The following is a 12,980-nucleotide window of genomic DNA, read 5'->3' as shown; positions in this document are numbered from 1 at the left end:
TGGCTTTAACAGCACAGGGGGGCTGAGCAGCACGGAGGCATGTTGGCCAGGGAGCTGGGGAAACTGCCCTTCTTGCAGGGTTCAGGACTAGGGCAGCAGGCAAAGCCACAGATGACCTGACCTAGTGTTGGTGATGGTCTGTCTGCAAGAAGGAGGCTGGTTCAGAGCACGTCCAACACTTACGTAGCAGCCAGAGCAGGTTCCCTGGAAACTCTGAGGCTGCACAAGGTTTTCTCAAGCACTCAGCCCAGCCCTGCAGCCGAGAGGAGCTGCCCAGGTCTATCACTGCTTCTCAGCTTCTGATCCAGCATCTGTCCCTGTCCTTGACCAACAACCTGGGCACCACCACTGGCAGCATGAAGCACTGGTCCACCAGAGCATCACAGGTCCTCCTTTTCTGGAGCTGCTGTTTTGCAAAAACACCTTGGCCAAGCTCCGTTCTGAGCCCCTCCATGGTGCTCAGCCCCTCTGCTCTGCCAACAGCCAGGTGCCACAAAGTGATTTCTCTGTAGCATCACATCTCCAGGCCCATGTTATCCTCTGACAATGTGGCCCGCGTGGGACCCCTGTGAACAGAGATGAAGCTCAGGCAGCCACAGCCCAGCTGAAAATGGCACCGCTGAGCTGGGACAGCCGTGGAGAGCCCCGGTCAGTCCTCACCCAGCTGGGCACTGCCTCGGCCTGGGGCCCAGCCAGAGCAGCTTTATTTCCCTCTGCCTGTGATGCTCAGCACTTCAGAGGTGGGAGCCTTTTGCCTTCTCCTGGGCAGATGTGCTACAAATACATGTGTTAGCCAGGAGGTTGCACTGCACCAAATATCTCATCTACACCGGTGGGAACAACACATCTAAACCCATGTCCAGGCCTGCAGGTGCCTTAGAAGACACGTAGGACCACACCTGGCTAGCAAGGAGCCCAGACCACCACTACAGAACAACCAGCTGTGAAATCCCACTGAGGGCTGTGTTCGTCATAATGTGCAACCTCAACCCTGCCACGGTCCTGAGAACAGGCTGTCACCAGCCCTCCTGAAGTCATCCCTTCTGCACCCCCATGAGCAGCCTATACATCCTCCTCCAGCACAGCAAGGTGTGTTTCAATCTGTGCTATAACACCTGCCTGGCTGACACAGAAACATATGTCTGTCAGCTAAAATACCAAGGTATAAGATGCTGGAAAAGCAAAAAATCAAGCACAAACTGATCTACATCAAGTCAGTGTTTTACAAAAGTTTCATGAAATAACAAAACAGCGTCATCAGTCACAGAGAGGCCAGGGTTTGAACACACACACTGATTGTGAACTGTACGAGTTCATGATCTGAGAGAAAACACATGTGTGTGCTTTATCTTTGGACACCAGAAAAATGAAAATAAAGGGTCTGCCAAAATGCCTGGCCTAACACCCTACCAAGACCTGCTCTCTTCTGCCTTTGTTAACCTGCTGATTTTGGTCCAAATCACTCTCTCCACCAGAGGCAGGCAGAGTAAATTCTTCTCCCATCTCAACCAGCTTCATTCAAGCCTGATGTGTGAGCATGCAGCCCTTCCTCCACAGGGCCAGGCATGTCTTCTCTGCAAATTCACACCCATGTGTCCACAATTAGGTCTGGATATTACCCCATGTCAATCCATGCAGAACTGTATTTAGTGTTAAACTTTCACTTCTCACCAATTATCTGAACTACCACTGATGTTATGCAGATGTTGGCCTTGCAAACTCTCCGTATGGCTGGACAGAAAAGGACAGAGTTAAGGTTAAGTCTGTATTTGCCAGCTTTGTTTGCTCCGTCTGATGACAACGCTTCTCTGCTGCTGGAGTACAGTTGGTTTGTGTTCAAAGCAGGAGAGCACTTCACATAAATGATCGTCTCTGGGAAGAGTTAAATGTGTTTCTGGAACAGCCCTTAGATGTTCTAGTTGATTTAGTGCAAACCCATTGATAACTGGAGCACATGGGATAGCATGGCAGGCTTGAAGAATCATCATTCCTGCAAAATTTGTCAGGATGACCTCAGATCAGTATATTTATCTTTGGCAAAACAGACAAAATAAACACGCGCAGAAATCCTCGAGGAAGAGAAGGGGGAACCTGAAGGCCTGCAGCATGCTGCTGCTGGTTTGATCCGTCTCCTCTGGAGCAGCTCCCTGTGCCCTGCACTGGGGAAGCTACCATCTCGCCATACTGCAGTTCTGCTTGTCCTTCACTGTGGACCACTGGAGAGAGAAGAGCAGGAGAAAACACTGTGGGGCTCAAGACAGGATTACTGGGCACTGTGTGAAAAAAGCTGCTGCCTCCACCAGCTCAGCCTTTCCTGGACAAACTTTCTTTTTCTTGCTACCGATGCTGCCAGATGGAAGCAAGAGACTGAAAAGCTGACCCCTGAGCCACTCTAGGGGGCACATCTACGTGCCACCATCTTCTAGTTGCCACCTCCTTGCTCCACTTTCTCCCTGCTCTGTGCCACAGAGATTAAAGGGATTCTGGGATGAGGAAACAAAAAGCAAGTAATAAATCTCTAGCACCCTTTAACACACACATCGCTCTTCCAGCTGCTCAGTGTGTGCAGACCACGGAGAGACAGCAAAAGTTTAGTTATTAAGATTTACTTCAGCCCTTATTAACATCGGTCTGGAATCCTTCAAAAGGGATTCAGAGTCATCATGAGTCACGGAGCACAGCTAAGCCTTCCCAAACCTGGGGAGCAAGCAAAGCCTCACACCTGCCTGAGCAAGACCATCTCCAAAGCAACTGTGCGTGGTGAAGCCTGGCTCCCTGGGGCTTGCATTTCGGGGCCTGATCCCTCCTGGTTTTTCCTTCACATGCTCCGTGTGAGCTACATGACTCTCTGTGTGAACTGCTGCTGTCCCGTAGCGTGTTACAGCCCCCGAGCTGTGCAGGGTGGTGTGGTGCAGGGCGATGGGTTGAGATGTTCATCCCTCTTCCAGGTGAGTGAAGGACAGTAAATCAGAGCACTGCACCTCCTGCCATCCTTGTGGGGCTTTACAGCTACCGAAGTCAGCACACGGAGCAGGGACACCAGAGGAAACTCTGTCCCATAGAGTCTTTGCACATAAAAGAGGTTCAACCACTTCAACCATTAAATGTTAGCTTTTCTTCTCCATTCCCCACGTTATTAAAAAACCAGCACAAACTGAAAGCAGTTACTGATTTATGTGTATTCCTCAGCATCCCGCTTTCCTCCCCCGTCTCACAGACTGTGATGACCAGGTCCTGCATCACCTGCAGCGGTCCTAGCAGCGCAGAGAGCGAGCTGCAGGCGTGCATTTGGGAGTTTGGCAAGCCCAACACAAACAAAACAAATAGGCAGAGAAATCTTGTCAAATGGGAAACCTGTCTTTCACCAGGCAATAGCGAGGGATGGCAGTTGTGGGATTCAGTCATGAACCAAAGAATGCCCCACAAAGTGACTGCCCTAGAAATGCTGAAAGGCACGAGAATTTATGGACAGAGAGACCCACAAAGTTTTACTTTTACTGGAGAATCATTTGAAAAATATGTTTAGAGATCCCACTGTTGGTTCCATAATAAAGCCAGCTTACAAATAAACCAGAAATGAGCCTTAAAAACAATACTGGTTCATTTGAAAAGAATGCGGGGACATGTAAGGCAGCCCAGCCGCCTCTCGTCAGAAAGGTGGCAGTGTTGCTTTGTAGTTGCTGGAGGAATTGTTACAGACTAAGAATTTTTTTCAGACGAACAGCAATGTACCATAATATACCAACAAAATCTAAGGAATGACTTAATCAAATGAAATGTAAGATCAGAGCGATATGGAAACCACACCAAAGCCCTGGACCCAAGTTTTGTATAATTCAGCCAGACTAGGACACTTGTGTTTGCACACACACTCTTGGGTTTTCAACCAACTGCCAACTCTGTATTTGCTGAGAAAACAAAGTTTAAATTGACCACCCAGCTATCTAAGAGATCCTGATAACACCACTCATGTCTACCATCAGTATCATAAATCTCCAATTTCATTATCTGCAGTGCCTGAGGAAGCAAAAACACACACAGCGTGGGTGACATGCCAGACCGGGGGCATGTTCCAGTGTGACTCCCGGGTCCGGTTTTACAGCATCCTGTACGGCACATGCAGCTGGTTTGTCTGAACAACCTCACAGATAATACTCCCTGGGAGGACTTCACCTCTGGGAAGGTCAGAGAAAGCTCCTCAAGAACATTTTTTGACATCACTGTTAATATTATAGTACATCACGGTCATTAAAACAAAATTACAAGTAAAGATACCCACTCGCAAAGACGACATACTTACTATAAATAAAGCCCGTGAATAAAGGCACGAATATCCAGCAGAGGGTCTGATTTAGAAGTGACCGTCCCATAGTTCACCTTCACTCACCTTCACTCACGCCGAATGTCCTCTGAGAAGCCCCTTACTGGTGCTTCCCCTAACTTACGGCACGGAGGCATGTTTTACTTGCGAACCCTCCGAGAGCGGCAATCAATCGCGCGGCTCTGGTTTTATTTCTCTGATGATGTCACTTTAAATACTTTTCATGTTCCATTTGTTATTTTTACTTCTAAAAATGACGCATTTCTTCAAATTCATTTTTCTCCAATTAGTCACAACTTAATGGCACCGAGTCAGCTGCCTGCCTGTCAGAGCGTCGGGCCCGTCCTGGCTGCCGTTACCACACCGGACCCGCACCAGCACCTGGGACACAGGGATGGCACCGGGTGCTCCGTGTGTCCCAGATGCCCTTCTGGCTTCCTGCCTGAATCCCTTGCAGCAGGGCCAGGGGAGGAGACCCGGGAACTGCAGTTTTACCGAAATAAACCCCAGACATAAATCGAAGACAATGAAAAAGCAGAAAGAAAAGAGGAAAGGAAAAAAAAAAAAAAAGAAAGAAACGACAGAGAAGGAAGGAAGATGCGTTTCTCCACTGGCGGAACAGCCCGAGAGCTGAGAGCAAAGCTGTGGCAGCTCTGTGACCCCCTGCACGTTTTGCTCGCATGCTGCTTCCAAACGTTCAGTGCAGCCCCCCGTGGCTGCGGCCGGCCGGGGAGAGGGGTTTGAAGAGAGACGCCAAGGTTTCCCCTACCTGATCTGAACTTGCTCCGGATCAGCAAGGAGTGCTCAGACCCCAGGAGCGTCATGGTGCCTCGGGGCCAGGTCCAGGCGCCCCTCGCTTAAACCATTAACGCCCTCCGCAGGGAGAAGCCCCGCGCCCGGGGCTCGGACCCCCGGGGGTGCCCTCAGGGCGCCGGAGCTGGGGGGCCCCGGCCCGCACCGACGGCGCCGCCGCCCCGGGCCCAGCCGCACGGTGGCCGCGGGGCCGGCGGGACCCTCCTCGGCCCGCAGCGCGCTACCAGCGCCCGGGCGTCCCGCCGGGTGCCATCGTCTGGCGGGAGCGCGGCCGGTCCCGGCCGGGCGGTTTGTCACCCGACACCGAGCGCAGCCGGCCGGGCCGCAGCCAATCGCGGCGCTCCCGGCGCTCCCGGCCGCCGCCGCCGCCGCTCGGAAGCGCCCGCGGGGCCGCGCTTAACCCTTCGCGGCGCGGGGCGGGGCGGGCGCGGCGACCCCCGGCACGGAGCGGCGCAGCGCCTCCGCGGGGCGCCCCCCCGGCGCTCGGGGACCCCGGGACCCCGGCCGCTGCTGCCGCCCCTCGCCCGGTCGCTCCGTGTACAGGCGCAGCGAGCGGGCTGCGCCCGAGGCTGCAGCGGCCCGGGGTCGCCCGGGGCTGCGCGGGGTCCCACAAGCCAGCCCAGGGATGCTGCGGGGCCCCGCAAGCCAGCCGAGGAGTGCTGCGGGGTCTGGGCTGTGCGGGGTCCCGCAAGCCAGCCCAGGGATGCTGTGGGGTCCCGCCAGCCAGCCCAGGGATGCTGCAGGGTCCGGGCTGTGTGGGGTCCCACAAGCCAGCCCAGGGATGCTGTGGCCGTGGCTGGGCCGGCGCGGGGCTGCACGGGCTGCGGCACGGGGGTGTGTGTGCTTTATATCTATATATAAAGGGGATATCCTATATATAAATGATATATCATCACCATATTGATAAACATTCTTTGGAACCACTCTTGATGGCATAGGTAAGAACAGGAGTCAGTCCGTTAGCACCTCAGCACTTCTGTTTCCAACCAATTAAAAAAAAAAAAAAAGAAGCCACAAGACTTTGCTGCCAGCCTGCCCGGCTGGTGTTTAATACTGGTACTCCATCAGGGTTGGGGGGAGACCTATTGTGAATGGCAGCAGTTTGCACTGTGACTTCTCCAGCTGTGCTGCGGGACAGTGCAGGTGTTGCAGGAGGGCAGTGGGACATGAAGGCTCAGACCTGTTACCTGTCGAATACACATGGACACTCGGGGTAATGCCAAGTACGTCAGGCAGGGCTGGACCTTAAAAGTTTCCTGCGCTACAGGTGAGCACAGTACCGCCGAGCAGGCTGGGCACAGCCGCAATAGAGGGGGCTCCTCTGCCTGCCAAACGGTCTCTCAGAGGAGAAAAACATTTTGCAAACATGCGGAGTAAAGAGATACAGACCTTTTGAAGCTCCCCCTCCCCAAGCCCGTGCCTGGTTCACTTGAGGTAATTGGAAGAAAATTAACTGATGACACCTTTTAGCTTGTAACACGAGTGGTACAAATCAAGCCAAGTCAAGGGCCGGTCTCAGCTTCCTTGACACATACGTCTCACGTGGGCAGCTGCCTCAATTCCCACTAGGTCATAAACACCCACCTGAAAACTCCCTCACACCTGGTTTGGGGTTTTGTTTTGCGGTGTGAGTTTTATTTGGGGATGGGATGTGGGGGTTTTTTTGGGTTTTGTTTGTTTGGTTTTTTAATCCTGTGGTTCCTGGAAAGTCCTCTTAAACATTTTGGCTTGGTGATAGGTATTTCAGGGCTTCCAGACTTGTAGGCTCATGTTGCTAGAGACCTTAGAAACCCAGTAGCCCCAGAAGCTCTGATTCCGATTCCAGCAGCGCCTCACTTACAGCTGAGAAGTGCTGGGGTCCCTCACCCTCACAGAGTCCATGCAACGAGGCTGTCCTGAGCTGAGCCCAGCAGCTGTCAGGGGCTGGACGTGTGACTTCCTGGTCATTCTGTGTCTGATGATGTGGGTATTCCTTAATGTCTGACAATGTTATTGAAATAAATTCATCTCCAAGCACTGACCTGAGTCAGTAAACAGAGCCCTACTGCAGTGTCCAGCAAGGTGTCCAGGAGGCTTGTTCCTTACTAATTTTTCATAATATTTTAGTCCACTATGTTTGACATGTCCCATCTAATGGATTTCTCCTCATGAGTGGTGCTGCCCTGAAATAAATGCCATGATCTTATCTAAAAACTCACCTCCTAGTTAAACCAGATTTTTCTTAGGGAGGCTGAGGAGTAACTGTGGCAGCGCAAACACCTCAAGATGATCTTGCTTCTCTGGCACTTCCATGCAGCTCCCTGTCCAGGTGGTGTCGGAGCCACCACCCTGAGAGCACCGAGGTGCTCTTCTGAGAAGGCTACAGAAACTGGTGCTGGTCACTTTGGCAGCCACCAGACACAGGGCTGTTATTTCCCAACTCCGAGGTGACCGTAGTCTCTCTTCCTTGAGCAGGCATTGCTGGAGCTGGGCTCCTGACTGTGGAGATGCAGAAACTGGTCATTTCTCCTCCCCACTCTGTGCGTTATTGCATTTATTGATGCTGAATCTCATTTGATGTTTCATCTTCCAGGCATTCAGCACAGAGAGGGCATCCTGCAGCTGTTCGCAGGAAGTTTTATTTCTAACTGCTTTAGTCATTTTGAATCATCTCCTCTCTTCCCTAATGTTTCGGCCGAGAAGCCCTCTCCCGGCACTCCTTCGGCACTCCACAATCCACCTCACTCAGATGTGACAAATGGCCATTTATTCCTATCTTTAACAGGTCATTAGTCCCTGGAAAGCTTTTCCTCTTCCTACCTGCAAGCTTAGAGCTAGAGATGCCTGAGGAGAAATCTCATTGAAAGGCTGGTTGGAAATCACAGCGACGGTATTCTTTGGCCCACTCTTACCCATACTGTCAGTGAATACTTTAAAGGCTTTTGAGCAATTGGTGAGCATGGTAACCCTTGTACATAGAATTCCTCCATATTTCTGCTAAAACTATTCAACGAATTTGCAAACTGGCATGAACATCTACTTGTTTATAGTTCCTTGGGCTCACTGAAGCCTTTAGTAAAAATGAGCATCAGATTTACCGCTCCTCTCTGCTCATGGCAGTGGGGACTCACACTGTGCTTAGCAGCAGTGATGTGTTCCTTTGAACAGAGTTCTGTGGTCCTCTGGGACTACCAGGTCCCAGAGATTTGCTACTACTCGTTTGACAAATTTATTCTAAAATCACTTCTGATTCTCCTTAATCATACTTGGAGGAAAGACAGGCCCCAGCATACTACTGGCCCCGGAGCTGTTATTACCTGGCCACCGTCCTTTCCACCTCTTGCTCTTCTGCTGGTGCTTGCAATGGCTGTTTCTCTCTCCTTGGGATGCTTTACATAGTATGCCAATTGTCTAGTCCAGCTGAGGGCAATGCCCTGCCCTTACTAAGCGGGTAAGTAAGGTAAGGTGAGTTACACACGCACTTATGGGATAAGCAAGCCAGTTCATGATCTCCGCTAGGCACCCTACTTAGGTTCCTGCTCCCACCTACCTATCTGACAGCCTCTCAGAGAATTAACTAAAACCCAGTGTGCTATTTACCACTCTGTTTAATGCAGAGATAAGCCTGTGATGGAATTAAGCGGTAATAAAGCCAACCAGTCAGATTGTTAAACCATGCCTGAGCCTGACTGGGCCAGGAGAACCTTCCCTTGCTGCCCTGTGGACTCTGTGCACGTGCTGCACCCACAGAGGGACCCCCATGGGGAGCAATGTCACAGGTCTGTCCTGTGTCTTGCTGCTGCATCTCCCTGCTAGGCAGGTGTGGGAAGGGAGCAGGCACACGTGGGCTCTGGCGGGAGGCCGTGTTATTAGTTGACCCCAGGCTTCTGAGAGGGTGAAGATTCAAACCCCATGATGCTGATTCCAGGACCTGCTCTTAGAAATCCTTTCTCCCCTCTCCAAAACTGAACAGCCACAATCTACACCCTGTAAAACCATGCCACTGACAAAGGCTGAGAGTTCGGAACAGCTGAAAGACATTTTCTCCTCCTGCCCTCCTCCCTCCCTCTCTCTCCCTCTCCCTTTCCTCCTTCAGGGAATACCAGCATCCAGACCTTGCAAGCTCTGGGTTCACTGTCCACGCTTGTTTCTTAGGAGGTGATGCAACCTCTAAGAGAGGACTCATCTCCACAGATGACTCAGCTGCTGAATTCACAGTTCAGAGCTGGTGTTTCCCTGTGCTGGTCATTATGTGAGAGTCAGCCCTGACCACATGTATCCTTGATGTCCTCAGGAAACAGACATAAGTTGTCTCCCATAAAACTCAGAGGAGAGGCAAGGAGGACAGGCACTGAGATCACACCACAGACACTGAGCCATTTGCCCGGAGGCTACCTGCCTTAGCCCAGAAATAGTAAAACCCTCCACGAGGTCTTCATGTGTTTCCAGAGTTCACACTGCCCAGCCTTCACCTGTCTTGGACATATCTGCCACCAGGCACTGTGCCACACCAGGCGCTATTCAGCTCTGAAAAGGGCGGGCATCACCACCAGTTGCCACCTTTCTTCAGAAGATGATACAGGCACATAGGTACCAAAGACTGCAAAACCCAATACTGCTCCCCGTTGTCCAGTTTTCAGCACTGCTATAGGCATCTCTGCTGTAAACAGGGTCACATCGACTGCACTGGGTGAACGACTGAACCTTAAATACCAGAATAAATTAGTCATGGTAGGGAATTCCTTTGAACTGAGAAGTCACACCCCAGAGCCATAAGGATATCAGCTCTGTGTTGCTCACCAGATACTAGGAAGCAGTCCCTTCTAATCTTCCAGCACACCCTATTGTTTATGGTACTGATTTATTTTAAAACAGATTGTTTGTTTCTATGTAGATTTGCATCTGTGGGAAAAAGACCCAAATGAGCTGGTGTTTCTGTGAGATCCCTCTGGGGACCTGGAGTGGTCAGCGCGTGACACAGTGCCTGTGCTGCAGGAGGCGAAGCCCCAGCAGGTCTCAGGGCTGTGGAACCGCAGCTCGAGGAGCAGATGTCTCCCGGACCCCGCCAGGGCTGCACTGCCAGGTGAGGCTGGGGTCTGTCTCCTGCCCTCTCAGCCTCACGCAGGGGATTCACGTTGCCCAGCCCACTGCTCTGCCATTTGCTTTCTCGTTGTGCAGGAGGTCCAGCTCTGCACCAGAGGAAGAACTGCCATTTCACCCATGTACTCCAGCTGCTGCTGGTCTTGATGCCAGCACAGAGTGTATTTATTGGCATTGTCAACTGCAAACCCCTGAATTCAGCAAACCACACTCACTGCAAGACTTAGGGTTGCATGTAATGCCAAGAAGGTCTCATAAACAGTTTGCAACTGTCCAAGCAAAGTTTTTCCCCAAACCTGGTATCCTGCCAGTCACATTTGCTCAGACCATCCTCTCTGGTAGGACTGGGCCCATTTTGCCTTTGGCTTCCTCTCTCTAGCACCTGGCAGCCCCATTTGGAGAAGATCCCTCCTGCTGTGGCCTTATTTCTTCAATCTCCACAGGATGCTCTGGGAAGACAAATCTGATGGGATGAAGTTATGACCCGACTCTCCCCATCCCATGTGTAGGCTAGTGATAATTTGCTGCGTGATTGTGTAGTTGTGCTCATGAAGGTCCCATGGGGAGTTACAGCTGCACTGGCACAGAGCTCTGTGCTGAATGTCCCCATGCTGGTATAACTCTGAACCCTGAAGGAGGAGGAAGGCTGGAGAGAGATTTGCAGATTTGCCTTTACAAATATGTTAATCGGGAGGGGGGCATTCTTCCATTCATAACCAGTACATCTGTGATAAACTGGGTAGAGGGCAGGCATCACAGGGAAACCAGTAGCCAAGGATCACAGGGAGCTCTGGACATCCTTTGAAGATACCTACTGCCAGGGTGTCATACCTTAATAGAGTGGAAGAAGCAATCTTTCCCTGAGGCAGACTTTTAAAATGGGCCAGGTGAACTGCTCATTAATGGGTCCCAATGATGTAGACACAGATCACTGCAGTCATCTGAAGTTAGGGCAGATATGGACCTCCTGCTCTGAGACTGCCCAAGCAGAGCTCCCACAGTGCTGTCGGTCATGGTCTTTAGGGACCTGCAATGAGCTTGTCTTTGCATGCCTGAGAACGAGCCCAGGGGTGAATTGCGCAGAAAAGAGGTCCTCTGGTGCTCTCATGGTAAATAGCCAGGATACTCCTCTCCATATCCTGGGACAGGCAGAGCTTTTCTGAGCTGGAGCTAGCAAAGGAGCAGTGTCTCCGTCACTGTGCTGATCCTAGCTTGGTTCTAGCTCAGGACTTGAACCCAGAGCATTGTATTTGGTCAGGAGACTGTGAGCGTGGATGGTCCAACACAACCCACAAATACTTACCTTCTGATTGTACCAGGTCCTGGCAAGCATCATCACAGCGGCATTTGTCTACTTTGAATTTGCCACTGCCTGCCAGGCATGAAACTGGCCTGTCACGACCCTATCTCCTCACAGAGCTTGAGGGCAGGAATTTATGGTGGAGATGTCATGAGCTCTTTCCATTCTGACAGCAGACAGGCCTTCCTTGAATTTGAGCTGTGAACTATTTATCACAGTGTTGCCAGCATCCAAGCAAGATCCCTTAATTTACGAAGGTCCAGAAGATATTATGCAATTGACAACACGAACACAAAAACACTTTACTAAAGCTACTATTAAGCTGCCTGATGTTTTCATCATAATATTTACTTGCCTGTAAATATGCTAAATTCTCCACTCCCAATTCAAAACAGAGAGATCAGAGAATGAAAATAGGGATATGACATAGCTGTTTAAAGATTATGTAAAATGTTTTTTACTAGCATAAACATGTGATTGTAAAACTCTGCCTGTTGTGTTCACCGAGCAGGGATGCACAGTGGGTGCAGAGGGCACTGTGGTTGTCCATGTCCCTGCCCATCACTCCCCACGTGGTCCAGGCTGCAGGGATGGTGGATGCATCAACAGTCACCCATCTTTCTGGCTCCGGGCAGTGGGAAGGGTTGGGGGGACTCCCTCCTGACACCTTTGGCAGTGGTGGCTGCAGCCACTCCATCAGCTCCAGGCATCTCAGGGTAGGGCAGATCAGAGGGAGTGAAGGAAGAGTTAAAGGCTCAAAGCCTCAGCCTGGTTTGAGGCTGGGGAAGTCAGCAGGAGGGGTGATGCTCCCAATGGGAATGCTGGCTTGAGCACAGCTCTCAGGTCAAGTGGGCCATGCTGGCAGAAGTTCAAGGCACCTGGGGACCTCCTGTGTCCATGCAGAGAGTGGAGGGAATGGGGCTAGACATGGCCCATGTTGTCCAGAAGCATCAGTGATCTAGTCTATGGGATGGAAGATGCCAAGAGCTGCCTCCTGACTCATGACCATGTGGGACACCAAGGTCAGGGCAGTGCCCTCAGCAGGGGGATCTGCACAGCAGCACCTTCTGCCCTGAGTGCAGCCCTGGTAGGGACCCACAGGCAGCAGAGGGTCTTGTCCCCATAGGGAGGTGGTGGGGAGGAGGACTGGTGACAAACTTTGTTGATTCCCTGAGGGCATAACTGAGGGAGGCATATGCTGAATGGGACCGCGTAATTCTGTGTCTCATAGCTGGGGCAGGCAAATTTCTATTTTAATCTGCTGGAGATGACATTTTTGTGGATGGTTTCCCAATGGAGCTGGGCAGGGATGGCAGAGTCTGGTGACTTGCTCCCTTCATGGGACTCCTCTAGCACCCATGGCTGCTCTGATGTCTCGGGCCACAATCAGGGTGCTCGCAGGTGCTGAGCTCCCCTTGCAGCAGTGCATGGGGTAAGTCTGAAATGCTGCAGGGACTTCCCTCCACC

At 51.6% G+C, this 12,980-nt stretch overlaps 1 protein-coding gene across 4 annotated transcripts in view; it reads right to left on the bottom strand.

Moving 5' to 3' along the window:
* Positions 1-12,980, bottom strand: part of MYOCD (myocardin) — a 102,819-nt gene that overhangs the window by 30,789 nt on the left and 59,050 nt on the right. The window contains exon 1 of one of the 4 annotated variants that reach the window (XM_005236205.3): positions 5,091-5,380. The exons of 2 other annotated variants lie outside the window; for them this stretch is intronic. In XM_005236205.3, coding sequence (XP_005236262.2) covers positions 5,091-5,145 — 55 coding nt within the window. In that variant the 5' untranslated portion in view covers positions 5,146-5,380. Of the gene's footprint in view, positions 1-5,090; positions 5,381-12,980 lie in introns of those variants that run through there. One more of the 4 variants, XM_027784888.2, reaches the window with a different exon arrangement.

This window comes from Falco peregrinus, chromosome 2 (assembly GCF_023634155.1).
Source record: "Falco peregrinus isolate bFalPer1 chromosome 2, bFalPer1.pri, whole genome shotgun sequence".
In the NCBI taxonomy this organism is placed as follows: domain Eukaryota; kingdom Metazoa; phylum Chordata; class Aves; order Falconiformes; family Falconidae; genus Falco; species Falco peregrinus.
The sequence above is the reverse complement of the archived record's forward strand: the minus strand, read 5'-3'. Positions and strand labels throughout refer to the sequence as shown.